Source organism: Heteronotia binoei, chromosome 2 (assembly GCF_032191835.1).
Source record: "Heteronotia binoei isolate CCM8104 ecotype False Entrance Well chromosome 2, APGP_CSIRO_Hbin_v1, whole genome shotgun sequence".
NCBI classification, from domain to species: domain Eukaryota; kingdom Metazoa; phylum Chordata; class Lepidosauria; order Squamata; family Gekkonidae; genus Heteronotia; species Heteronotia binoei.
This window is the reverse complement of record NC_083224.1, coordinates 74,328,139-74,354,878: the sequence shown is the minus strand read 5'-3', so window position 1 is coordinate 74,354,878 and position 26,740 is coordinate 74,328,139. Positions and strand designations below refer to the sequence as shown.

Here is a 26,740-nt window from a genome sequence, read left to right as displayed (position 1 = left end):
GGTGCCTCTACCTCAAAAAATAGCCCCCTCCAGAGCCCCCAATACACACAGATCAATTTCCCATTATTCCCTATGGGAATCGTTCTCCATAGGGAATAATAGAGTGCCCAGTAGACATTTCCCTCCCCCCCCCCACACGCTTTCTAAAGCGGGGGGAGGGCCTCCAAACCAGGGAATCCCTTGCCCTCCCTCTCTCACACACAAATACTTACTGGGTCTTGTTCCTGCAGAACTTTACTTGATCTGAAAAGGAAAGCAAAACAAACGGAGGGGCTGTTCTCCAACGAAACTGTTACTGACCCTTTCCCATGAAGCTCTTCCTGTTTCCTGCTCAGCCTTAAAGGCACATATTTTAAAAACGGACCTGCAGGAGCTCTAAAAACTACATGGTGACTGTGAGGGGCGGGGCTTCCCCTGCGGCCAGCTGGCTGGGGGCGGGGGGAAGCCTGTAAAAACGGGGGACCCCCTGCTGGGACCTGGGGATTGGGAAGCCTAATTAAAACAGTTCTTTCAGGAAATTCATGCTGTCTTTCAGCTGTGGCAAAGTGAAGTGTCCAAAGCTGTGCCCAATTTTTGTAACTGAGGTAAACAATCCAGTCCCTGCTGTTGGGATTTAACTTTCACCCTCAAATCCAAACACAGGAAAGCAGCAAACAGAAAGTGCTGGTAATGGAGTACTGCTCAGGTGGGAGCCTGCTGACCTTGTTAGAAGAACCAGAAAATGCCTTTGGCTTATCAGAATCCGAGTTCCTCATAGTGTTACATTGTGTAGGTAAGTTTCAGGATTACCCATTTGTTAAAGGTAATCAGTCTAGAAGTTTGCATATCCCTGGTCCAATCAAAATACATAGAACATGGCTTCTCTAAGGGTCAACTCCAAGGTGATGTCTTGCGGAAAATTGGAACAATCCCCACGGTCTGCAGCTTACAAACATTCTGTCTCTTGTGAGCAATTGTTTTTCAACTCCCTTGAGGAATTTAAATTGGAAAACAGAATTTAGTGGTTTTCTCAGAAAGCTGAGGACGTGTACATTCCAAAAGGGCAGTTTTCTCCTACTTCTCATGAGTTTTGTAGAAAGACATATTCTCCTGTGTGTTTTGTATGTATTGCTCTAAATACCAACCAATTCTGAGCTTGTTCAAGGCTTTTTTAAATTCCATCCATTCTGCAAGTTATTCTCTGAGGATCTTGTGTGAAAGACATGCTGGTGATTTTAAAAGGCAAATAGGTTCCCTTCTACAGTATCCCCAGCCCAGAACTGTGTTTCTGTGACACATTGTGCCTGGGGCTTCAGAGTCTCTTCACAGTAGTTTCATCATGTGAAGACACCAAGATAGAAATACTTGTTTCCTCATCTATCAAATTCTGCCCCTGCTCTATGAGTTCCTTTTCCTTATTTCACTTTTTAGTGTCTGGCATGAATCATCTTCGTGAGAATGGGATTGTTCACAGGGATATCAAACCAGGAAACATCCTGCGTCTCATTGGAGAAGACAGACAAAGTGTTTACAAACTGACTGATTTTGGAGCAGCCCGTGAACTGGATGATGATGAAAAGTTTGTGTCAGTTTATGGGACAGAAGAATACCTTGTGAGTAAAGTGCAAATGGGCCTTTTTAATTAAGAAAAAGAGCTTCTGAAGGCATAAAATCTAATTCTGGAACAGAGTTGGTGTTGTGAACTGATTTTTTTATGACTACAGAAATCAAAGGACTTAATATACTAGCATTCATTTATTTACATTCTTTGTTTTGATATTTGTGCTCTGCTTTTTTCCCCAATTAGGACCTAAAGCAACTTACAACATGGTTCTCCTAGAGACTGTTGTGGGTATATAATTTTTGGAGAGGAGAACTTAAAAATTTAAGACAGGATGTGTTGGCTCAGGCCAGTGGTCCATTGAGTCCAACACTAGGGCTCATAGTTCTGTTTTTTCTGTCACCCTCACTTACCTCTGCTTCCCAACTACTACTGCTATTGCCTCTACACAGCTTTAGGTCCAATGCATTTATTTCATTTAAAAAAGTATACCCAGTCTTTTCTATCGAATTAATTTAATAAAAAACTGTAAATAAAAACAAGGAGTGGGGGTTATTTCAGAGTTTACTGTATTTGTATGTTTTAAATTACGATCTATGAGGAAAGGTGGAGTATAGGCATTTTAATAATTAACAATAAAATTGATAATGAAAACAGGTAAGCCAGAACTCAATTCTGGGTGCCCCATGTGCTCTTTTTAAATAGTTCTGTACTAGAGCCTCCTTAGAAGGCCCGAAGGGTAGCTGCCTGTTTTATCCTCTCTGGGAAGTTGTTTTATAGCAGCAGAGCTGCCATGGAAAAGGTGGGCCTCCCTGGGCCATCACAGAACATACAATTGGCAATGAAGGGCTGTTAGGAGACCCTGTTGTGAATCACGATGAGTTCAGGAAGGTTTTTCTCAAGTCACTATACCACAAAGTGCATTCCAACACACTGCACCTTAAATAATAAGGTTAACACAGCAGGATAACAGGTATTGATTTAAGAGTCCAGGTATACTATAGAGCAGGGGTGGCCAAACTGGCTCGGGAGTCACCTGTGGCTCTTTCATACATATTGTGTGGCTCTCGCTCCATTGCCCCATTGGGCAGCTTGGATAAGGCATTTGTCTCTTTAAATCCCTTCTCCAAGCGAAGCCAGCCAACATGGGGGGCTTAGAGAATGCATTTAAAGTTAAAGATGCTTTCTTTTCACCTCTCCCTCCCTTCTCCATCTCCTTCCTTCCTTCCTCTTTCTCTGTTGCTTTCTCCCCCTCATATTCATGTCTTGTTCATGTCAAGTTTGGCCACACTTGGTATAGATTCCTTGTACTTGCTCTAGCCCTGATCTAATGCTAGTGTGTGCCTTCCTGAAGTAATGGGTTGGGAGCAGAAGTGTAGCCTTCCTTGGGATTGTGGGAGTCTTGCTGATTTTTGCAAAGTCCCACCCCAGTAACATTATTTGAATTGGTATTCCAACGGTAACCTCATACAGTGTTGAAGTGTTGCTGGGGGTTGGCAGAGTTGTGCTATTTTCACTAATGACATCACTGGCAATATCCAGTGGATGCACACAGTGCTCTGGCAGTTGCAGTCTATGGAAATAACAATAGGAACTGGTACATCAGCTGCAAGAATAATACTTTCCCCCAAGTGCAACATTATATTGAGCTTAGTGTTGGAAATGAATTGTATTCCTGACATGAAACCAGAAGTTCAAGGAAAGATGCCTGCACCATGGCCAGGAAAACAATCTCAAATGCACATTTATCATGCTATAAACTGGATAAGTATCATCTGGAAATTATTTAATTATTTAAACAACTTGATCCTATGCATGTTTACTTTGAAGTGACTCTAACTGTATGCAGTGGGCCTTACATGTAAGTGTACACTTGTGTTATTCAGACATTCAGGAATGGATTACAGGCTCTACAAGTGTTAAATGTTTCTTCCTTCCACAGTGCATCTCTTAGAGAACATTTCTCTCATTAAACATGCTGGAAATGGAGTCTGAATAACACAGGTGTACAAAGAGCTGCTATCTGTGACTTGCCTATGGTAATGCAGCTTCCTGCCACTGGAAACTAACAGTTTGGATATTGTGGTATTTCTTTAGGATTCTTTCAGTAATTTTTATAAAAGAGGTTATTAAATAGTTTTAATGTTGAATCTGGGAATATCCAAAGGAAAGCTTGTGTGATCAGGCCTGGTGCCCCAGGCCCCCGCAACTGTAAGCATAGAGGCAGCAGGCAGCGTGGCACCAAGCACTCCAAGTGCACCTGCTGCTGCACCACGCCCACTCAGCCATCCCAGTTCTTTGCTTCCATTGGAAGCAAGATCTGGGTAGGCTAAGCAGGATTAGTGCAGCAGTGGGTGCACTCGCAGCCTGGCTCTGTGCGCCTGCGAGTGCATCTGCTGCCCCGTCACCCCTGGTGCTCCTTCTTCGCCACCCTCCACCCCCCAGGTAGGCAGTGAGATGGAGATGGGCAGCGGAGATGCAGGCAGCAAAGGCAAACATGGAGGGGAAGGGGCATGGGGCGGTGGGGCACGCACAAGGAGAGGGCAGCCATTGGTCGCCCCTGAAGCCAGGTAGTGCCTTAGGCAGCTTCCTACCTGGCCTACTGGAACATGCCAGCCCTGCGTGTGATGTAATGGTTAAAGCGTTGGACTAGGAGTTGGGAAACCCAGGTTCAAATCCCCAGTCTGCCATAAAGTGTGCTGACTGACCTTCCACCAAACACAGTCTTCTCCTGGACTACCTCACTGGTTTGTTGTGAAGCTAAAAGGGGGAGGGGAGAATAGCGTAAAACACCCTGAGCTCCTTGGAGGAAAGGCAAGATAAACATGTACTAAATATAAAGCAAAATGAAATGTTACTAATATTTTTACCTCATTGCTTAACAGCATCCAGATATATATAAGCGAGCTGTGCTGAAGAAGCCCCAGCAAAGGGCTTATGGAGCAACTGTAGATCTGTGGAGTATTGGAGTAACCTTTTACCATGCAGCCGCAGGTAGCCTCCCATTTATCCCTTTTGGAGGACCTCGCAAGAACAAGGAAATCATGTACGTATGTTGCTTTGATTGTTTGCTTCATCTCCTTTTTGCCCATTAAACCCTCCTCCCAGCAGGATCCTCTCTACCCTTTGAAAAAACAGAACCGCAGTAAATGTTACTTAAGTCCCTGCAAGAAAAGGAATCCTTATTTGCTGACTCCCCCAACTGGAATGTCTCTTCTTTGAATAGGTACAAAATAACAACTGAAAAGCCCGCTGGAGCTATTGCAGGCATCCAACAACAAGAGAATGGGACCATTGACTGGACCTATGAGCTACCAATCACATGCCGACTTTCTTTGTGAGTAGAGGGGGAAACTGATGAGTAGTGACTGGAGACTTCTGAGGTTTTGTTCCTTGCTGTGCAGCAGAATCTTCTTTGTGTCACTTACAAGTACATGTGCATGTACTCTCAGCTCAATGAAACCACATAGGGTTAATCTTTTGGTTCTCAGGTCTGAGTCGTACTTGGAAGCCCTGATAATTTTTCTCATGCAGTTGTACATAGTCCTGTGTCTGTGTGGTTTGGGACTAGAAGGTTATGCAACTTGGATATTAACAGGTCCACTATATCAGGCTAAAGATCATCTAGTTCCATATCCTGTTTCACAGTGGCTAGCTAGCTAGATGTTTCTGTCAAGCGAGGCATGAAGCCAGAAATCCTCCCCAACTATTTCCCCACCTGCAGCTAGTATTCCAGGGCATTTTGCCTCTGAAGCTGGAAGCTGCTGTTTCATTTTCATGGTTAATAGTCAGTGTTAAACTTCTGTTATGACTTTGTCTAGCCCCTTTTATAGCCATCAAGCTTTTGTTTCATCTTGTAGCAAGCAGTGTCATATGTTATATGTATGTTAGATGAAACAATGCATTCTTTCGTTTGTTCAAAATCTATTGCTAATCAGTTTCATTGACTGAACCTGGAAGCTCCTTATTATGGAAGAGGGAGGGGGGAAATCTCCACTTTCTTCACAGCATTCTTGATTTGTTTTCTTTTATACTGCCCTTCTTCCCCTCTTCATGATTTTGTTTAAAATGCTTAAACTTTATCTTTTAGGGAAGGCACTCCAAAACTCTGAACAGCTCTACTGTAATCTTTTGCACCTTCTCCAGCTCTGTGATATCCTTTTTGAAACAGGGCAGCCAGAATGACACTTGACCATGAGCTCATGTGAAATAGTCCTTTTAAGCAGCAGATTCTGAAGCGGAGTCATTTTCTTTCATCCAAGTTGGACTTTCATATCTCATTAATTATGAAGAGGTCTCACTCAAACCAAAGTCGTTCTGATTTTCCCTTCAATTAAAAAAGTCTAATACCAACACTATGCAGAATAGAACTAATAATGTTTAACCTTTTCAGTCCTGAAATCTGCCTTTTGTCCCAAACTGTGATGCTTTGGAAGCCAAACTATTGGCAGTTATTTTTTTAAACTGTAGGTCTGTTCATATTTGAAGTTCAGGGTGGGGTGGCGTTCATTAACTAAAAGGTATGTATAGATGAAGGAAGTGAGATCCTTCTCCATATTATCTTACTTTTTGAAGGTCTGTTGCTTCAGACATTTTTCTCCCAGGACATTCTAGTATCAAGAGTTGGACTGGGGAAAAAAGGAGTTTAAGCAATGGACCAAAGTAAAGGTTGGGAAGGTTTATTTCATTCACCAGTTTTTGTGTTCAAATTAGACCCTATCCTGCTACAAGAATGGGGTAGTCACATGAACAACAGTTTCAGCTTCTATTATCTCATTTAGTTTGCTTCTTAATGTTATCTCATTTAGTTTGCTTCTAATATTTTATCACATATCTGTTTCTCCTACTCTTTTTCAACAATAATCTTCTTTCTCTTTGTGTGTCTTTTTTATTGTTTCTCCTACTTCCTTTGCTCTTCATCATCCTTCTCTGTTCATCATCTTTTTTCTCCCAAATTCCTAAGTTAAAGAAAAGAAAATGGTGATTTTGTCAGTGGTTATTGTTCAGTGATTTGACTTGTTTTAGACTGAATTCTAATCCATTGGCTGACTGCCTCTGCTGTAGAGAAACAGTGATATTGCTAAATGAGAACAGTTATCCTATCTGGATTTTTCCTGTTAATAAATCTCTTTTGAGGTAGTTTAAGTTGGTGAACCTGATAAAAATGGGGGGGGGGATGTTGCTTTGTGACTAGATCTTTTGGTTAACATTTGAATGGCTAAATCACATGTGATTACCAGAGTTGTGTGGGTACTACTTACCTTCCTCCCCAGCTGGCATTGCTGTGGGTAGTACATGTGTGAAGCTGATGGCCTCTCAAGATCCGATTTTACAAACATGGCTGATGAGATGTGGATCCCAACCATATGAACTAGCCACTGTGCTACATTAGTAATGCATCAACAGGGCTTGAGCTCTGCCTTCTGCTGGAGTGGGAGTGCAGAGGAATAATATTTAGCTCTTTTTCTTCTTTGCTCCCTGTAGTGGACTAAAAAGACTACTTGTCCCCATCCTGGCAAATATTTTGGAGGCTGATCAAGAGCATTGCTGGGGCTTTGACCAATTTTTTGCAGAAACCAATGACATCCTACACCGGACAACAATCCATGTCTTCTGTTTGCCACAAGCTACCATGCACTGGGTCTATATCCACTCCTATAACACGTAAGAATCAGAATAAATAAATAAAATGAAACAAGCTCAATCCAGCTTGAAAACTATTTTATAAGCAACAGCAGATAGATTATCAGTTATAGATTGAGTAATTTTTGGAAGGTGAGAAGGAATGACAAAGAAAGTTCCTTTCTAGTGATATAGGTTCCTTTAGATATGAAAACAGTGGTCCATTATTCCTACTCTTTGTTTTCTTCAGAGCCACCATATTTCTAGAAGAAGTCCTTCGGGAAACAAATATAGCTGCCCACCACCAGGAGTACTTCTTTGAGGGCCACTTATATGCATTGGAGCCCAGTCTCCAGGCTCATAATTTCCCCAGGACCACAGAAAACTGCCCTCTGATCATGCTGAGCACAGAACTGGAAGATCCAGTGGTGCTGAGGTACAGAGATCGTGAGTATAGTTAACTTGTCACATGTCTTGCTCTTCTCTTTGACCATATACATTCCTGTCATAGTTGCTTACAGCTGTGCTTTCATCCACCCTGAACCTGTTGCGGCGGGGAGGGTGGGATATAAATAAATTTATTATTATTATTATTAGGTCACTCCCCATTGGTCAAAACCAAAAACAGCCCTTTGTTTATGGCAGAGATAGGGTAATATAGAAAATAGTTTTATCTGCAACTCAACTCATGTTATGCAGTGCCATCAACGGGAACAAATTACCAGCAAGGGATAGATTGATAGTTATTATGTGGTTTCTCATATGTTTTCCTCTGAAACAACCCAGTTTAGGGCCTAGTTGCAGAAAGATAGTAGGATTACAGGCCTTAAAAAGATTTGGGTGGAAAGATGTGTTGGTCTGAAGCAGCAGAACAAAGTTTAAGTCCATCAGCATCTTTAAGGCCACAAAGTTTTATTCTGGGTATGAACTTTTATATGGTCTTTAAGGTGCCACTGGACTCAAGTTTTGTTCTAATCCTACATAGAGTTACCCCATTCTGCTTTGGAGTTATAAGGGCATAACTCTGTTTAGGACTGCATTGTTTATTTATTTAATAATATTTATATCCCGCCCTCCCCTAGCAGGCTCAGGGCAGCTAATAACAATTTAAAAACAACATCTAAGATTTAAAAACAAAATTTACAATAAAAGACAATTTCACACAAATTTACAACCAGCAGAAATTCAAGATGCACGTCAATGTTTCTGATTGCTGTTTTACGCTATATTCATAAATATTGCTGTTTATTAGGAGAGCCAGTTTGGTGTAGTGGTTAAGTGTGCGGACTCTTATCTGGGAGAACCGGGTTTGATTCCCCACTCCTCCACTTGCACCTGCTGGAATGGCCTGGGTCAGCCATACCTCTGGCAGAGGTTGTCCTTGAAACGGCAGCTGCTGTGAGAGTCCTCTCCAGCCCCACCCACCTCACAAGGTGACTGTTGTGGGGGAGGAAGGTAAAGGAGATTGTGAGCCGCTCTGAGACTCTTCGGAGTGGAGAGCGGGATATAAATCCAATATCTTCTTCTATCTTCTATTATTTAGTGCTCTACAGATACAATTATATTAGTTTCAGTTAAATTGTCAGTTTGGTGTAGTGGTTACATGTGCGGACTCTTTATCTGGGAGAACCAGGTTTGATTCCCCACTCGTCCACTAACAGCTGCTGGAATGGCCTTGAGTTAGCCATAGCTATCTCAGGAGTTGTCCTTAAAAGGGCGGCTGCTGTAAGAGTGCTCTCAGCCCCACTCACTTTACAGGGTGTCTGTTGTGGGGGGAGATGATATAGGAGATTGTAAGCCATTCTTAGTCTCTGATTCAGAGAGAAGGGAGGGGTATAAATCTACAGTCGTCTTTTTCAGTGCAGTGGGATAGTAGTTGCCTCCCCTTATCCGTTGAAAGCGAGCTTCAACAGTTTGGTCTTACAGACCCTGCAGAACTATAGATCAGTTCCGCTTTGTGTAAGTACTGGAACCACATTTATTATGTGACGTTGTGTCAACATAGTGCATTATATGGCAACTGCGCTAATATAAATTATTTCTGTCTCCTGTTCTGCAACCAGGAGGTTTAATTGTTTTAAAGTATAGATTTTATTGGTCTTAAAACTGTTTGACTTTGTTTTATCCAACCTGAGCCTGTTTGCAGGGTAGGGCAGAATATAAATTTACTAAATAAATAAATTAAACATTGTAAAAAGTGGTAATGTATAAAATCTCTCTCTGTGGTTATTCGTATAGAAAGCGGTTGCCATAATCATGGGGTAAATATGCTGTCAAGTTGCAACCAACTCACAATAACCACAGGACCATGGGATTTTCAAAGGAGGAAATGAGCAGAAATGATTTGCCATTGCCTGACTCTGCATAGAAACCCCAGTCTTCCTTGATGATCTCCCATCCAACTACTAACCGTGGCTGACCCAGCTGAGCTTCTGAGTTTTGACAAGATAGGGCTAGGCTGGGCGGGCTATTCAGGCTGCTAGAACATTGGAAAGCATCATTACACAGAACACCAATATCTGTGAATTGCTTGTTTGGGACACTAGATGTCAGCATTGCTCTGCAGCAGCAGGGGCAATAGCATTCTCTACTAAGGAAGCATGTTTTGCCTGTGCTGCTCATCATGGCTTCTTTCACAGTAGTGTCCTGTCCTTGGTTTGAAAGCATGGGAGAAGACAATGGCTTCTTTCAGACATAATGTGGAACTATGATTAGTTTGTGAAACTTGGATTTGATTAGCTGGCAATAATTCAAATCCTATTTGCCTTAACAAATGCTGCTGTGTTCATAGACCTGGCCTGCATTGTAGCCAGGGTGGCATTATGGAATAAACCCAGATTAAGTCAAGATGACTACGTTCATATGTCACATAAGACCATAGCTGAAATTAACTGGTTCATCTCAGACCATGGTTTCAGCTTCTGATCCTAACTAATTGTAGGTTGTGGTCTGCATTCAAACATCCATACTACCTGTAGTTAATTTATTTAAACAATGGTTTTGCATGATTACTAATCCAAGCCAATACTTTTCCTCTGTCCTGGCCCCATGTTAAAGACATAGCTGCTTATACTTTGTATTAAAATTGTCATTACTTTCTAAAATGCCCTCATGCATTTCTTTTCAGGAAATACTCTACTATGAGCAACAGCTTGCACCAACTGATTCTAACAGAGTAGGCCAGCTAAGAGTGGCTTGTCTAAGTCTGTGGCCCAGACCTGGGTGGCCCAGGATAGTCTGATCTTGCCAGATCTTAGAACCTAAGCAGAGTTGGCCCTAGTTAATATTTGAATGGGAGACCACCAAGGAATTCCAGGATTGCTATGCAGAGGAAGGCAATGGCAAACCACCTCTGTTATTCTCTAGCCTTGAAAACACTATGTGGTCACCATAAGTCAGCTGTGACTTGATAGTACTTTATACACACACACTAAATCTGTGAAGGGATGGTAGGCCTTATTTCAGAGTGCATCAGGAACAGAGGCAGTTTGTATACAGTTGATGGAAGAGATCCAAAAGCATTTTAAGTTGTGTTTAATGTAATCCTGTTTTTTCTGTCTATTTCTGCCTGTCCATCAATGATTGCAAGAAGGTCATGGAAAATAAGATAGGTGCATTTATAATTTTTGTGGTTTGGCTAATAGTGCCTTGTTTTTCTGTTTGTTATTATTTTAATACTGCTGTGAGGTTCTTCTCTCCCCCTTCCTTTTTTGCAGTGGCTTTGGAGTTCCCAAAGTTTCTCCCACAAGTTGATGTCTTAGCAGATTGCAGGACAGCAAAGGTATATTTTCGTTTCAGGCTGAAAACATTTGGGTAATGTCGCTACCTATTTGTTTTCACCTGGACAATATGGGAATCAAAGATTTATGTCCAATGTTCAGTTCTTAATGCTCAGAACTCAAGAATTTGTTTAAATCATTTTTACCCTCGCTTTCTGCTATAATGAACTGAAGATGGCTATAGGTTGGTTAGGGAAGTGCTTTCCTTCTTTTCTCCTCATCACACCGATATATCTGGGCTCAGCAAGAGCTTATTCATGGTCTACCTGCTTTGGAGCCAATGTCTGTCGTCAGAAGCTCAGCTGAGTATGGCTGTCAAGTGACAGGAAGGGAGTGGAAAACATTGACTATTTAGTCCCTTGTGTAGACAGCTCTGACTTAACCTTTGAGGATAGGTTAAGCTGCTTGCTGGATCAGACCAAACACTTACCTGTTTTAGCATTCTGTTTGCAGTAGTGACTAATCAGAACTCCCTGGGAAGTTTTGAAGCAGGAAAGCAAAGTACAACCACCTTCTTCTGATATTCTGAGGTATATTTCCTCTGGATGTGGATGTATCTATTTTACCTAGAAACAACAAGTATCCCCAAAGCGGGAATTATTTTCTTTCCTCCTCTTTCTTCCCTCCATAACTTCACTCATTCATGCTCAGTTTCCTCTGCTGTGGATTTATTTGTCTGTTCTGAGAGAGGGAACAGAAGAGAATTTTCTGCTTCGCCAGTCCCTTCCAATCTAGCATTTTCCTTCCATCCATTGTCCACTCCGTGTGTGTGTGTGTGTGTTTGATCTGGATCATCATGCCCATCATTTTTTTAAAAAGGCTGATGTCCAGGAAAGTCAGCAGACCAAAATACCAACATATGGATGCATAATGCTGCCTAGTATCAATCAAACCATTGGTTTATCTAGCCCAGTATCATCTACTCTGATTAGCAGCAGTTCTGCAGGGTCTCAGATAGAGGAGAGGTCTTTCCCAAGCTCTGCTGTCTGCCATCCTTTAATAGGAGACATGCAAAACATGTGCTCTGTCAGTGAGCCACAGCCTTTCCCTACCCAGCCATCCAGCAGCTCTTGAATTGGTATCTGTAGCCTACAGCACAGTCACATCCCCTTTATCATTTATACACCAGGATGTTGTGAGTGCAACTTACTACACCTTGAGGGTAGCATGGTCACTTCTGCAGTGCCAGGAGCTGGTTCTCCGAGGCTTGTATTGGGTAAGGTAAGTAAAATGCCCCTTGTTGGTGCTTTGTAAACAAGACCTTGTTGGTGCTTTGTAAACTGGTGGTCATATTTTATGTTTCTGCAACCAATTAAGATTCCCTTTGTCTTGAAATCATACAATTTAACTGCCCTTCATCTTCCAAAACAGTCTATAACATACACATATAAGTGGCTGTTATATGCTGTCTCTTTCTGTTGAATGAATGTTCCCATTGGCTTGGCGAATTTGAGACATTGCTTTCGGGCCCTGGAACGCATTGCTACTAACTTTCTGTTGTCTGATGCCCCCCTCTCATTTTTTTCAAACTTAATGTTTGAAATTTGCATGTAATCAAGTTCAGTTTGTGAGGATGACTGGGATTGTTCAATTCTTCCCTGCTCCTGTTTACATGCTCAGATGTCTGTACCTGGAGCTAAGGGTCTAAATATACAGAGCCCTTTGTGCGTTAGATTCCCTTTGTGCATAGATTGTTATCATCTGTATAAATTTAGGATTTACACATTGCACAAATCGTGTCTACTTGCAAATCACCAAATTGCATGTAAATATTAGTTTCAGTACACAAAGAATACATGGGGTGCACATTCGGGGTGGGGAATACTATCTTAGTCCCCTGCTGTATGTTGGGTTTGAATTTACTGGAACCTGGAGGTTGCCTTTGATCAGAGGCCAATTCCCTCTCTTTCACCTGTGAGATTATTTTTTTTTTAGATCCCAGCTTGTAAGCTTATAATGCACAGGTTAATAACTACATTCAACAGCAGTCACTTTGTGACTCAAATTTAAGGAGAAATAGTTGTGAGAATGCAAAGCTACTTACTCTAGAAGTGGTGTCTGTGCAAATGGTTTGAAGCCTAAATACTTTATAACTTTGTGCCTTTTTGCAGTGAGACCCTGAAGACAGAATGCCTGCAGATTCTTGAGAAGAGGCACACCATGGCAGCAAGACTGACCTTCTTACAGAAACAGGAGATGAAAACCCTACTGCTGTAAGTGTTATCTTGGAATGGATTGTGTAATGCTGCCACCAGCCTAGAACCTCATATGCATTAGACCAGTGGCTCCCAACCTTTTTGGCTCCAGGGACTGGTTTTGTGGAAGACAATTTTTCCATGGACTGGGGGGTGGTGCTGGGGGTTTTGCTGCCCCAGGCTGTCTGCCCATGCCCCATCCCTACCCCCCATGGGGGGTCTTGAAATGAGGGGTAAGTGAAGGTTGCTGCTGCACTGTCCCTTCCATCCACCTGGGACCCAACCTAGGTGGGTGAAAGAGGTGGTTCTTCGGAGCGAGGCCACACTGCCTAGGCAGACAGAAGGGGGGTGGGGCTGCTCTGTTTGCTCCGAGGCTGCCTCCCCTGCAAGGTGAGGCCAGGCTTTCTCTTCCATCTTCCTGGGTGGGTGGAAGGAGTGCGGCAGTGCCTTTGCCTTGCTCTGCGGCCTGGCCTGGGAGCTGGGGACCCCTGCATTAGACAATGCAAATGAATTCTGCTGTCCTACAGATATATTAAATGTTCATTGTCTGAGACTGGGAAAAATCCTTGGAGCTGTCCTGATTATTAATGCCTTTGGATTACAAACCGCTGGGCTGGAACTTGTGTTTCTCCAGGATGAAATAGGCATATTCTGTTTGCCATGAGTATGGTAGGTTTTATGCTTCCATACTTTTTGAGTTCCATGTAGGGAAAGGTGTAATGTTGTGCTGCTTTATATTATTGGAAATGATTCCTTGATAATTTTAAAGCAAACATGTTTCTTTCTTTGATCAGTGAATAGAAATTTATGGATGCAAATTTGCACAGAAAAAGTATTTGAAAATCTGGCTTTCCATGTTAGAATTATGGCTTTTGGCTTGCAATGAGTCCTTGCTAGAGCAGGTTAATCAAAAGTTTGTGCAAGCAAAAGATGGCAGAAGAAAGATGCCTTACAGCTCAAAGTAATTTCTCTTTAAAAAGGTGGTGTTTTGCAACCTGGAATGCAAGATGCTCTAGATCAAGGAGACTTGTTCTTCCTGTCTCTATCTAGCCTTTATCCTGTTCCTCATAGGGAGTGGACAGAGGTACAAAAATCCTGGTATGCTGTTGCCATCTTCACGTAAAGATTAAACCTGCCTACTGGTTCTGGGTTGCTGAAAGGGACAGGAAGCAGGGTCACCTGTGCAGAAGTGCTTGTATGATCTGATTGTGCTCTTTTACTTCTTCAATCTCTGCTTCATTCCCTTCCCAGCCTTAGTTAGCTTCCTCCCAATATTTCAGTAATCACAACCCTCCTTGGAAGAAGCCATGATTTTGGGATAGGGTTAAACCCAAGCAGCTCTTCTCAGCTAAGCACCACTCACTGGAAGGCAGCTGCTGCAAGGAGGAGGGGGAAGACCTGAACACGTCAACGAGAGCAGGGTCCCTCCTCTCTTACTGGATCTGCAGCTCTCTTTTCTTTCAGTTTGGCTCTTACAAGATTTTACTGCTGTTTGTAAAATGTTTTGCAGCTCTGACTGAAGAGACTTTTTGCCAGAGCAGCCTTTTGATTCTCCAAGGGTTTGTCCAGCCAGCTCCCATTTTAAGATTAGGAGCAGGTTTTCCCCCTACACCAGTTCCATCCTGTGAATATATGCCAGTCCACACCCATCTGCTGCTCGCAGATGAATTATACTAGTCTGGGCCCCAGCTTGGCTTACAATTCACGTGTAGGATCTGAATGAGAAGATATATGTGTTTTACTTGGGATGCTTCCCTGTTGTCTATTTCTGTGAACCAGGAACATGGAACACCACCCTGGAGCCCTCGGGGAGCAGATTTTCCATCATAGGAAGCATGTTCTAAGTGGTTAATGCATACTGAGTATATCAAGAGCCTCTGCTGTTTATGGCCATCCAGTACTAGCAGAACATCAAGGTCAAAGGAAGACTAGGGGTATAATTTGGAAAAATGGAGTAATAAGTTCCTTCTTTTCTTGTAAAAAGTGGCATCTGAAATAACATATTCATGTATCCTGGCTTCCTTACAGTGTAGTCTAGCCTCTGTTTCTGCCTGGGATTTCTTATGTTCTCTATTATATGATACAGCAAGATAATGAAGCCACAGTAATGAAATTAGAGATGAGCATTGCAATTTTGAGATTCAGACAAATACGAGGAAAAGAAGCTTACTGCTTGTTAAAATTTTAAAATCTGTTCATGAAAGAGGGTGAACTTTTTATAAGTCATAATTATCCAGTGGCACCATATGAAGTCTCCTGATATGTGTCCAGTTTTCACATCCCTAATTGTGATGATTTCTGCATGGCTGTTCTGTTCTTATTACTGTTCTGGGTATGTTCAGCTGCCAAATTCAGATGTCCATTTATTTTCGCTTTGCCACAACTCGTTTTCTCTATGTTGTATTCCTGTTTTCTCTATGTTGTATTCCATTTCAGATGCCAAAGTCCTAGCTTTGCTTTCCCCTGTATAGCATGTGGATTCAGATTTCTTTCTCCTAGCTAGGACTTTGGTTGCACACAAGTTGTTGCTGTTGGAAAATTTGTGAACTTTCACACATGTACACAAATGCTTACTAAGATATCCATTGTTGTCTGGGCATGTATTAGCTAATTCCAGTGGTGTTGCTATACAAATGGCACATTGTCTCACCCCTTCAACCATGAAACCTTTTTAAATTATCAGTAAAAAGATGTCTATGAAAATAGGAAACATTTGTTTCTTCTTTGATAAATCCAGAGTGAAATAAACCCATCTGAATTAAAACTGTTTTTTTTATGCTGTTACAGGTATGAAACTGTTGCTGGAGACTGTGAGGCTCCTGAAGCCAAAGGGTTGGCTGAAATAAAAGCAAAACTTCAATCTGTAAGTTGTCCCCATGATAACATGTTAATAGCAACTGGATAGGTAAGAGCTCTTTTCTCATAGGTGAACCAGATAAGACTCATGATCAGATCTTTCCAGAATTTCCAATGGTAAATTGAAGCCATGGAGTCCACCAAACTAGATGAAGGCAATGGTGACGGGGGGGGGGAGGGGTTAACCTTCCTACCATATTCAGTTTTGCCACCTGTAATCAACCTTCCTCAGCTTTCTGCTTTGGAACAGTGGGAAAAAAGACTTGCAAAAGGTTTTGATATAAGTTTTGATGCATGAGATGTGTGAAACCATGCTGAGGAAGGGTTAAACTCTCTTCTCCGCACATGGCAACCCTGATTCAAATCAGTGCTGCAATTTCCATTTTGAAAAATCCTGGAAAGATTCAGTCTTTCAGCATTTTAGTTGGTCTCTTTCTTGTTTCAGGAGTTCTTATCTGAACCAGAATAGTCAACTCCTTAATTCAGCTGTAAAGGGAATAACATTGATGGTCTTTTTTAGTTGGATAGTCTCATACACATGCTCAGCATTAATGTGAGAGCAAAAAACAAACAAAACTGATGCAATAGATGAGTTATTGAAGAATTTATTGCCCACACCCATTCCTGTTGCTCTCAAGGAACACTATACACAAAGTCTTCCTTCTTATAGGATTCTATACTATACAGGATTATATATAAATTACTTATGTTTGTGAACATGATATGTAGATTAGGACCTCTAGTCAAATGTTCAGGAGTGGCTAAGGACTGTTTCACACATTCCAGCTATGTTTTTAGGAGTAGGGCTGTGGCTCACTGGCAGAGTGTCTGCTTGGCATGCAGAAAGTCCCAGGTTCAGTCCCTGGCAGTTAAAAGGATCAGGTAGGAGGTGATGCCAAAGACCTCTGCCTGGGATCCTGGAGAACCACTGCCAGTCTGAGTAGACAATAATGACTTTGATGGACCAAGGGTTTGATATTGTATAAGGTAGATTTGTGTGTTCATGCATATATAAGTAATCTTAGCTTAGTCTAACATATTGTATATAACAATCTGGAAGCAAAACTCTACTTGTTTAATGCATGTCTGTATGCAGCTCATGAATAAGGAGCAGCAATCTCCTGGGTGTGATGTTAAGGTCTGCAGGGATAGGGGGAAATTGATAAAATCCCCTTCTCATACTGGCAGAAGTACTTGCAGAAAAAGTCAAACGCCAGATTGTATCCATGGGTTGCAATCCATAGTTTGAAGTAATAAGTCACAAGCAACCATAAAAAGGCTTTGCATTTGTATAGCATATTTTGAGTGTTCATAATGTTTGATGCACTCTTGCTTAGTCTCACAAGAACTCTCCCATGACTGGATGGGAAGCATCTGAAAGCAGAAGAAATAGAGGCTTGTCTAGATCCACCTACTGAGTGCATGACTGTATTGTGATTTGAACTGGGAACTTCTGGGCTAACATAGAATTTTTCTGAGTTGCCACTGCATAGGAGCTACTGCATGACAAGCCTTAGGCCACATAGGAGGGCTCTTTCTGTGGCTCTTTCCATGCCATTTCTCCTCATGTGGTCAAGCATTTTCCCCAATCCTATGCACCAGAAACAAGCAGTGATGCAGGTGACTGCTCTTTCTGCTGTGAATTCCTATGTCCATCCAGACCATTGCTTGTGATGACTGAACCAGGCCTCTGGTTCACAGGTGTAAAGAAATGATGGATTTTAAGAATTTGTAATTACATGTCTTTGGTATGTTTTTTTTTTACCATCTTGTAAACAATGACTATGTAAAATGAATTTTGACTAGGTGATTTTCGCCTTCTTTTGCAGCTGTAACCATCTCAAATACTGTGTTCAGTGCAGAATTAGGTTTTTAAAAATTCACCCAAACAGTATAAAATGCCATATTTTAAATTATATTATAACTTTTTGTTATTTTTCTGAAACATATATAGTTAATGAAAAGCCCTGAAAAATAAAAATAATGGCCTATGTCTTTCATGGCTTAGATTGCTGAAGATCTTTCCAGATGTTCCCACAGTGTTTCTGAACACCAAGTAATTGTAAGGTGTCTTTTATCTGAAGTGGAAAAGAGAAGGAGTCAAATGAAAGATGACAGGAGGTAAGTAAAGCAGAATTGTCAGAGTTTAATGTTAAGTAAAATATGTTGTATGTATATACAGATCCTGGCAATTGAGTTTTCTATAGTCAAAGTCATCAGCTATAAATACAAGTGAAGACTGTAATTATGGGGGGGGTGGAGGGAGAAGGGGAGGGATGGTGGCTCAGTGGTAGAGCATTTGCTTGATAAGCTGAAGATCCCAGGTTCAGTCCCCAGCATCTCCAACTAAAAAGGGTCCAGGCAAGTAGGTGTGAAAAACCACAGCTTGAGACCCTGGAGAGCCACTGCCAGTCTGAGTAGACAATACTGACTTTGATGGACCGAGGGTCTGATTCAGTACAAGGCAACTTCATATGTTCACATATGTAGGAACTGCTTCCAACATGTTTCTGTCCTGTCATTAAATAGCAGACTGATGAACTAGTTGAGTTGGAAGAGCATTTTTGGTCTATCTGCTGCCTTCCCTGTGGTGCTAGATTTCTGCTCTATATTCTGCAGAATTACATCCTCCAGGCCTCGTAGTTTGATGCCCAAACCAGCTCCAGGGGTTGGAGTGAGAAGGGGAAGTTAGTTGTGTTACTCATCCACAAGTTATGTAAAGCTGTATTCAGGAAGAGCTGATGATTCTCTTGTAACAATTTTCCATATGGCAGTTGCAGTTGATGGGTTGGATCCTGATTAGCATTTCTGTTGGTACAAGGACGTCCATTCACACAGTATGATTTTCTTGCTTTTCCTCATCCCAAAGGAGCCCCAAATGCTCTCCAATATGGAGGTCAAAATCATTTTTCAAATAGCAAAATATTTTGCATTGAGTTTTGAGGAAATGTAGTATCTTCACACTAGATATGCGACCTTTAGAAGAAGTGTGTGAATACCTTGCAGAAAATTAATAGCAGCCACATTGTTGTGAAATCGCAAGAACAGCAATTTTAAAATCCCAGAATTAATGAGAGAGATTGTGAGTGTTATTGTCTTGGTCCAGGGTTCTCAGGCTGACCCAGTTACAACCTCCCAGTTTTTCTCCCTGATAAAAGACCTCAGCTGGAAATCTGTTTAATTTATATTATGAAAATGTGTAGATATTTGTCATTTCAAGGAAACTTTCATATCCCACAATATCATAAAACCACTCAAATCAACTTTCTGAAGACCAAACTAGATACAGTGGAAGATACGGTGTGACTGAATCCCCATCAAATTTTTTAATGTTAAAAGTGGGCACAGACCTGAATCAAACTGGGGCCATATATCTGGGTTAGGGTAACCCTTTCCTGTGTATCATTTTCTTGATTTAGATCTCTGTCTCAGAGAGAGAAATATATGCGTACACACACACACCTCTTTACAAATTCTAGCAGACCAAGTGATTCTACCTTCTTACATTTTGGACTCCTATCAAGCAGCAAATCTTCATTGAAGTGTATTCAGCTGCAGGCAGGTTATGAGAGTTGAGAGTCATGGCAACAACAAAAGAACAGTAACACACAAAAGAGCAGGTTGAGATGAAAAGCAGAGATCCAGATACAGTATTGTGTTAATTTAAAAACTGAACTTTCCATATAATTGAGAATCTCTTGTTTTCATGCTAAATAAGTACCTACTGTGGCATTTGCATAGGTGTACTTAATCCATGTGCATGAAGTAGTTAAAGTAACGCTGGCCACATGGCTCCTTTCTACATTCTTGGCTGCAGGATTACTTCCCTATCAGGCCAATGAACTCAGGTGAAATTGCTCACAGGTGCTGATGCTGTGCTTTTTTGCATTCTTAAGCGGCTTGTTTTCCTTTTTCCTTTGGACCCCTCGTCCTTAATTTATGTGGGAAATGTGCTAATATCTGATGATGGAGTAGGGGATATTAAGACTGAAGGATGATTTTCTCCTAGTCTCAAGACTTACATTGCATGAAGGATGCCATTTCTCTGAATTATGGATCTCTAAGGACAGCTTTAAGGTATCAGCAAAGACTGGGACTATCTGAGATTTCCAGACAGAAAAGCCAGAATGGCTGCACTTTGAAGAATTGCAAAATGTATCCCCAGTGGCTGGAGTTTAATCAAAGCTGTGTTTACAATGCAGCTTATATTTACAGAATGTTCATCATAGACAGCATCATAAAACAAGGCAGTAAAAATTGTAAGGGGCAGTTCAGATAAAATGGGATGTTGACAGGACACTTGGAGAGATTTGTCTCACAACTTATTGGCTGAATCCTTGCTTTCTTAACTGAGTATATTGATCTGATGAGGGGTGACCAATTGCATTCAGAAAGCTTCAGTATCTTCTTGAGGGAGAAGTGATGGTGATCTGACCTTCTTGAAGGAGATTTTTTGGGACCATTCCTGAAGAACCCCTCTGATTAACTATTTGTTAGTCACAAATTTTTCCCTTTCAATCAAGGCTCCTGAACAGTAATTAATGATTTGATGCCAGTTCCATCCTGGAGAACAGATTCCAGGAGGTGATGCTGGGGGAATTGAGCTGCTCTGGCAATTGTGCTCTGGAACTGGATTGTGTACAAGACTCTACTGTGCCTTCAACTCATTGTAGCATATTTGTAAAACTGCTAGCTAAAATTGATTAGTTTTGGAATGTGGTGCCATCTGTACGCTTGTGATGTTGACCTCTGTTTCACCTTTTTTTTTGAGGAGAGGTGGATATCCTTAACAAGAGTGTGGGCTAGATGAGAGTTAATAAACTGAAGCACAATCCAAACTAGATGTTGCTGTTAGCTGGAAGTTCTTTGGACCAGGATGGTAAATTATCACATTTTTGTGAACACAGTAACATTCTCTCCTAAGAGCAGGTTTACAGCTTGGTGTACTTCCAGTTTCAGGCTTATCTTTTGATCCCCAGAAGGTATCAGTGGTTTAAAGTATATTTTGTAAATGGACATGGTATGCCAACTGTACCCTTTTCAGAAAGAAATGACTGTGTGATCCACGCTCTCATCCCATCAAAATTTGATTGCTAAAGGTCAACTGAAAGTCAAAGTAGCATTGTGTCTATAAAGTTGGACTAGGATCTGGGAAAACTGGTTCAGTCCTCACATTGCGATGAAGCTGGCTGGGTCATCACACCCTCTCAGACTAACCTCACACAGGGTTATTGTGAGGATGAAGTGTGGATTGGAAAACCGTGTAAACTACCTTGAAGTCCTTGGAGATGGATGGGATTACAGAGTGATAATTACTGTAATGCTGTGTTGGTGGAGCTGTGTTTAAAAATTATGACAGGATGTTTGTATTAATGACACTCTTGAATGCTTCAAATGCTTCACAAACACCTCATATGGGTGTGGCCAGGAAGCAGAGCTGGATAAAGGATATAAAAAGTAGATGTTCCTAAGTAAAAGCTAGTTTGGGCAAGATGTAGTCCCAGCCCTTTGCTCATGGGCTTAAGTCTTCAATCAAGCCAGGAAGGAGATGCTAGTAAGTGGGTTGCTGTTATCTGAAGCACTTTGCTACCCAGCTACTTAAAAAACAACCATGAGATCTCCATAGTAACATGTGTCATGGGAGCATTAGCTTTGGTGTGCATGTAAGCAGACTCAGCTTGCTGACTGTCAGTCATTGGCCACCTTGTACAGCATATATTGATCTTCTGCTTGTCTGTCTAGCAAACATGAGTAGTTTGGTGTGTTGTTGTTCATTGGTGGGGAGAGAGCACTTTAGTGCACAAACCCCAATTCATAATGGCTTCTTTTCTGAAACACTTTCTTTTGCTTCCAACTTTGAGCCAAAATGCTGAACCATTCCCCTCAGACATGCCTTAGAACTGTCCAACATGAAGAGCAGGTACAAAACTTTGACTTTTCTTTTGAATCTTCTGCCTCCTTTGGCCCTTATATTCAGTCCACAAGCACCTCACTCCACAGTGTCACTTCTCCCTTCACAGCATTTCAAAAATATAGCCCTTTCTCTCTGTCCCTTTGTAAAAAAAAAAAAAAAAACCTCTGGTTCACGTTCTGGTCATTTCTTACCTCTACTACTGCAACTTCTGCTTGTCTGTTTTTATTTGTTGTTCTTACATCCCTTCAGCTCTGTCTCTGGCCCTCTGCCAACAAAATAATTGCTTTTACCGTCATACTTCTCAAATCTGTCTATCCATTGTTATTTTTATTCCATTTTTCCTTCAAGAAACTTAGGATGATATATTTTTCTGTCCTACTTTTTATCCTTTCAACAAATGTGTGAGGATAGCAAAGGAGCCTAGTCACTGTCCCAGCTTCAGCTACCTCACAGGGCTGGCTTTCTGTCCTTTCTAAGATTCATTAAACCACACTTATCATCAAAGCCTCCATGACCTTAGACCTTTTCTTCTCTCTGTCTGTTCTTGCAGCATGTAATGTTTGCTTTTCTACTTCCACCCCTCAGAGCTGCCTGAAGTTCTCCTTAAAACTGTCTTTTCTTACTTCCCATCATGCCTACACAATGTCACTTTGTCAGGGCAGTCAAGGCTGAACCCTGTGGGTCCCCAGAGCAGGTGCCCACAAGTAACCAGACCATTATTTAATTTTTAAAACTAGTTTATACGGTTTATTCAAGTTGAATAAAGAATTACTCTATATGCAACACATTACTCTTTGATCACACATCAAGGAAAAAAGGAAGCTAGCTCAACTGTCTTAACAATTCTCAGAACCTGTGTTAGATGGTACCAACCTTAATTTTCAGACTCAAAGGCCAAAGCTCAGGCATTCTCAATGTTACTAGCAATTGTGTGTCATATTTAGTCACTTTTCCTCAGGATCTTAGCTTAATTATCATTTTTGGGCTTGCACATCAGGCCATGATGACATCCAATCAAGATGTGTCTCCAGGAGAAATCGCTAGAAAACTGCCTCATCACCTCTAGCTCTCCCCCCCCTTTTACATGGACTCCAGGTTCTCATGAGAAGCTAACTACTTTGGCCTTGAAGAAGATAAGAGCTGTGTAGGCCCAGAGGCCAATTAGTAACACCTGCAGAATAGACAAGGCCAGCTGCTGTTCTCATTACTTTCTCAAACTGGAGAGCCAGTTTGGTGTAATGGTTAAGTGTGCGGACTCTTATCTTGGAGAACCGGGTTTGATTCCCCACTCCTCCACTTGCACCTGCTAGCATGGCCTTGGGTCAGCCATAGCTCTGGCAGAGGTTGTCCTTGAAAGGGCAGCTGCTGTGAGAACCCTCTCTAGCCCCACCCACCTCACAGGGTGTCTGTTGTGGGGGAGGAAGGTAAAGGAGATTGTGAGCTGCTCTGAGACTCTTTGGAGTGGAGGGCGGGATAGAAATCCAATATCATCATCATCTTCATTAACCCTTGAGGGGAGATGAGGTGCTTTGCACACACACTGCTCACTTCCTTCAAGCCATTCCTCATAAACTATCCTATGGGGGGAGACTGTAATGGATCAGATGCTGTGGTAATGATGGAGGAGATGAGAGATAAATAGTGAGTTAACAGATAGTGTGGTTTTGTAGAAAGGGAAGTAACAAATGAATGTGTTGAATGAGACTTAATTGCAGAGCCTTCTTAGGCTGTACTACTTCATACTGGAGGTCTCCAGAACATCACGTTTGGATGATTTTCAGTTAAAATACTTCCTATACACTTGGAAGGAGGATATGCAAGAACCCTTTTCCCTGATGTGCACATTTGTTCTGAATGAGCATATCAGCTCTAAAAATGCTAGATCGTTTTGTAACTCTGTTTTTGAGGTAATCATTCAGGTGATAATTCAGATACAGTTCAAGGATTTACTATGAAGGAGGAGGAAACCCAAAATGATATTATTATGGCCAATGAATCTTGCTCACCAACTACAGTAAATTTTCCTGTGGAAATGAGACTGCCACTCTTGAGAGGCAATAGACATATTCTGTGGTGGTGAAGAGGGAGAGAACCTGCCTCTCACTTTGCTGGCCATACATCTCACCATATATTGGCTGTTCCTACATCCGATCTGGTTATGATGCTTACTTTGGGACCTGTCTTGTCTTCTGCCTGTTCCTCTGCTTTTGATTTCACTGGGAGCTCTAATTAATCGTAGGTTCAGCCTCTGGCTTATGAAGTAGCTTTGCTGATTATTTCATTTATTACTTTCTCACAATTGGATCCATACCTGGTTCTTCAGCATCCAGAAGATGGAGGCATGCCTTGACAAGATGCAGCTCATCTACAGCCAGTTCAAGAAGGCCCGGAAGTGTCCACGTGAGTAGTTGATGCTCTCTGCTAACAGTATAATAAAATCAGAAGTTGGTTAACTGCTACCAGAACAGCCCATCTCAACAGGTTCTGGCCAAACAGGTCTCTTGAAATGCTATTGTGGTGCAAACTACACTTCTTAGCATCAACATCTTAAAATAAACAAAATGTTATGGAATATTGCTATACTTAACCATCAGTTTAGCAGCACCTGTTTAGACAAGATAAAATTACTGAAAGCTGCAACTAATCACAACACTGCTGATGCATGGGACTAGGGTTGCCAGCTCCAGGTTGAGGAATTCTTGGAGATTTGGAGGGTGGAGTTTGGGGAAAATGGGATTGGGGATGGGTGGGACCTGAGTGGGATATAATGCCATAGACCCCACCCCCAAAGTAGCTATTTTGTTTAGGGAAACCAACGTGTTGTCTGGAAATCAGTTGTTATTCCGGGAGATCTTCAGGCCCCACCAGAAGGTTAGCAACCTTACAAGGGGCTAGTAGCTTCTTGCATACATGAACATGCATCCTTGCCAATTAGGGCAATTCCGCAGGGCCTGCAAGACAGTCCTCTTTCGGCAGGCCTATGACATTAGCTGACAATGTAAAACATCTTGGATGGAAAAAAAATGTATCTATAGGCCACCGGTTTTATTCTATCTTCTTTTTTACTAATTTATGGTTTAATTGTATTTTTAAATGTTTTAAATTGAAGTTGTTTTAATTATTATGTTGTAAGCCGCCCTGAGACACTTAGGTGAGAAGGGCGGGGTATAAATCTTAATATAAATAAATAAATAAATAAATAAATAGTGAGGACTGTGGCAGAACAGAGGCATATCATACAACCAATAGGCTTCATGGCAAGTTGGGAGTTCTTCTGAAATCCTCTGAATGGGCAAGAGAGCCTGCAGATAAAGGCTAGAGCCCAGAATTGAGGCCCCAAGTCAAAATTAGATAATTTTAGAGGTCCAGTCTTAGCAAAATACCTGAGAACTCATACAAAGGATACCTGTACACAGAGATCGTTGGTGTTTATTGTACGCTGTGTTTCACATATTGCACTAACAAACTTTACTGCTTGAGTTCTCAGCCAGCAGTTTCTGTATGGATCACTGTTCTTGTTCAGCAGTGCATAAATCCTGCTTCCTTTTGTTATATTTCAGTAATAGCTAGGCTGGTTTTCAGACATTTTGAACTGGCTCAGGAGGTATCTGCTGAAAACATGAAACCTTAAAATGCAACCAGCACTACTCTGTATTTTTACTTCTTCATATCATATTATTCCAAGGAGCTCACTATAGGGCTTCCCATATTCTCAGTCTTATACAGATTGCCCCTCAGGAGGGCAAAAGTTGAAGATGGAGCAGCAGGACATTGTAGCCTGGGCATTCTTTCAGATCTGAGAAGCATATCTTGTGGGAAATGGGACTTCATCATGCAGTAGGGTAGAATTGGGAGACAACTGGCAGTTCTTGGCCATGACTGTACCAAAAACCTCCAAACAAACAAACTAAAAGGGAATTAAGAGCTAATATGAAATACGGAATGATGTGTGTGTGTGTGTGTGTGTAGGGAATCTTTTAAAGTAAAAAAGCAAACCACATAGAGCTGAGTTCCCAGATCACTTTATTTCCCTGCTTCTCATTCAGTTCCTCTTTGAAGTAGTCATTTGTGAATTATGTTTTCTGATTGCTTTTCTTTCTAGGACTGTTGTACAATGAACAGCAGATCCACAAGCTGGATAAGTAAGTATGTACAACTGGCCAGCTGGCATTGAGCCTTTCCAGCATGTATTCCATCAGTCTTTAAAGTGCCATTATGTATTCCTTCAGTATTAATGCTAAGATTGAATGATAGAGGCCATTCCAGGACCTACTTCATAGTCATTCTGTGACTGAAGAGATCAGAGGAAGGGCATCCAGGCCTCTGCCATTGACCAGAGAATTTGTGCTGTCCCCATCCCTTAAAGAACACCAGCATGGCCCCAATTGGATGTAAATGCCTGTTGACAAGACAACATGTTTTTGTTATTTAAGTCTGTGAAGACCTGTTCAGATATAATATCTTGGGAAGAACTTTCATATCCCTGTGTGTCATGCTGAATATATTGGTTTTCAATAGAGTCACTTCACAGCTGTCAGGCTTAATCTGTACAGAAATCGTGACATACGCACAAGCATGAACCAGCTCTTGGGTAGCCCAGATTGTTTCTCTGCTGTCCACACTAGTGTCAGATCCTCATCGGGAGCTGCTCCTATCAGCATATATTGCTGCTGTGATTTGGAGCCCATCCACATGGTGGTGACTATTTGGTAGCTATCATGTACATTAGGTAACATATGAACTAGGCCTCATGTAGAAGATAGCAGGTTGGAAATGAGCTCTTTTCCCCACACTCACGTGCAAGCTCTGAGACCAAAATATATTTATGGAGTAA

At 41.6% G+C, this 26,740-nt stretch overlaps 1 protein-coding gene across 2 annotated transcripts in view; it reads left to right on the top strand.

The window, feature by feature from the left end:
- Window positions 1-26,740, top strand: part of IKBKE (inhibitor of nuclear factor kappa B kinase subunit epsilon) — a 50,875-nt gene that overhangs the window by 10,637 nt on the left and 13,498 nt on the right. Inside the window, exons 4-16 of one of the 2 annotated variants that reach the window (XM_060231290.1) lie at window positions 643-772; window positions 1,411-1,592; window positions 4,426-4,586; window positions 4,767-4,877; window positions 7,025-7,204; window positions 7,413-7,609; window positions 10,879-10,943; window positions 12,071-12,162; window positions 13,053-13,154; window positions 15,924-15,999; window positions 18,001-18,113; window positions 24,230-24,306; window positions 26,009-26,048. In XM_060231290.1, coding sequence (XP_060087273.1) covers window positions 643-772; window positions 1,411-1,592; window positions 4,426-4,586; window positions 4,767-4,877; window positions 7,025-7,204; window positions 7,413-7,609; window positions 10,879-10,943; window positions 12,071-12,162; window positions 13,053-13,154; window positions 15,924-15,999; window positions 18,001-18,113; window positions 24,230-24,306; window positions 26,009-26,048 — 1,526 coding nt within the window. The remainder of the gene's footprint in view (window positions 1-642; window positions 773-1,410; window positions 1,593-4,425; window positions 4,587-4,766; window positions 4,878-7,024; window positions 7,205-7,412; window positions 7,610-10,878; window positions 10,944-12,070; window positions 12,163-13,052; window positions 13,155-15,923; window positions 16,000-18,000; window positions 18,114-24,229; window positions 24,307-26,008; window positions 26,049-26,740) is intronic. The other variant, XM_060231291.1, reaches the window with a different exon arrangement.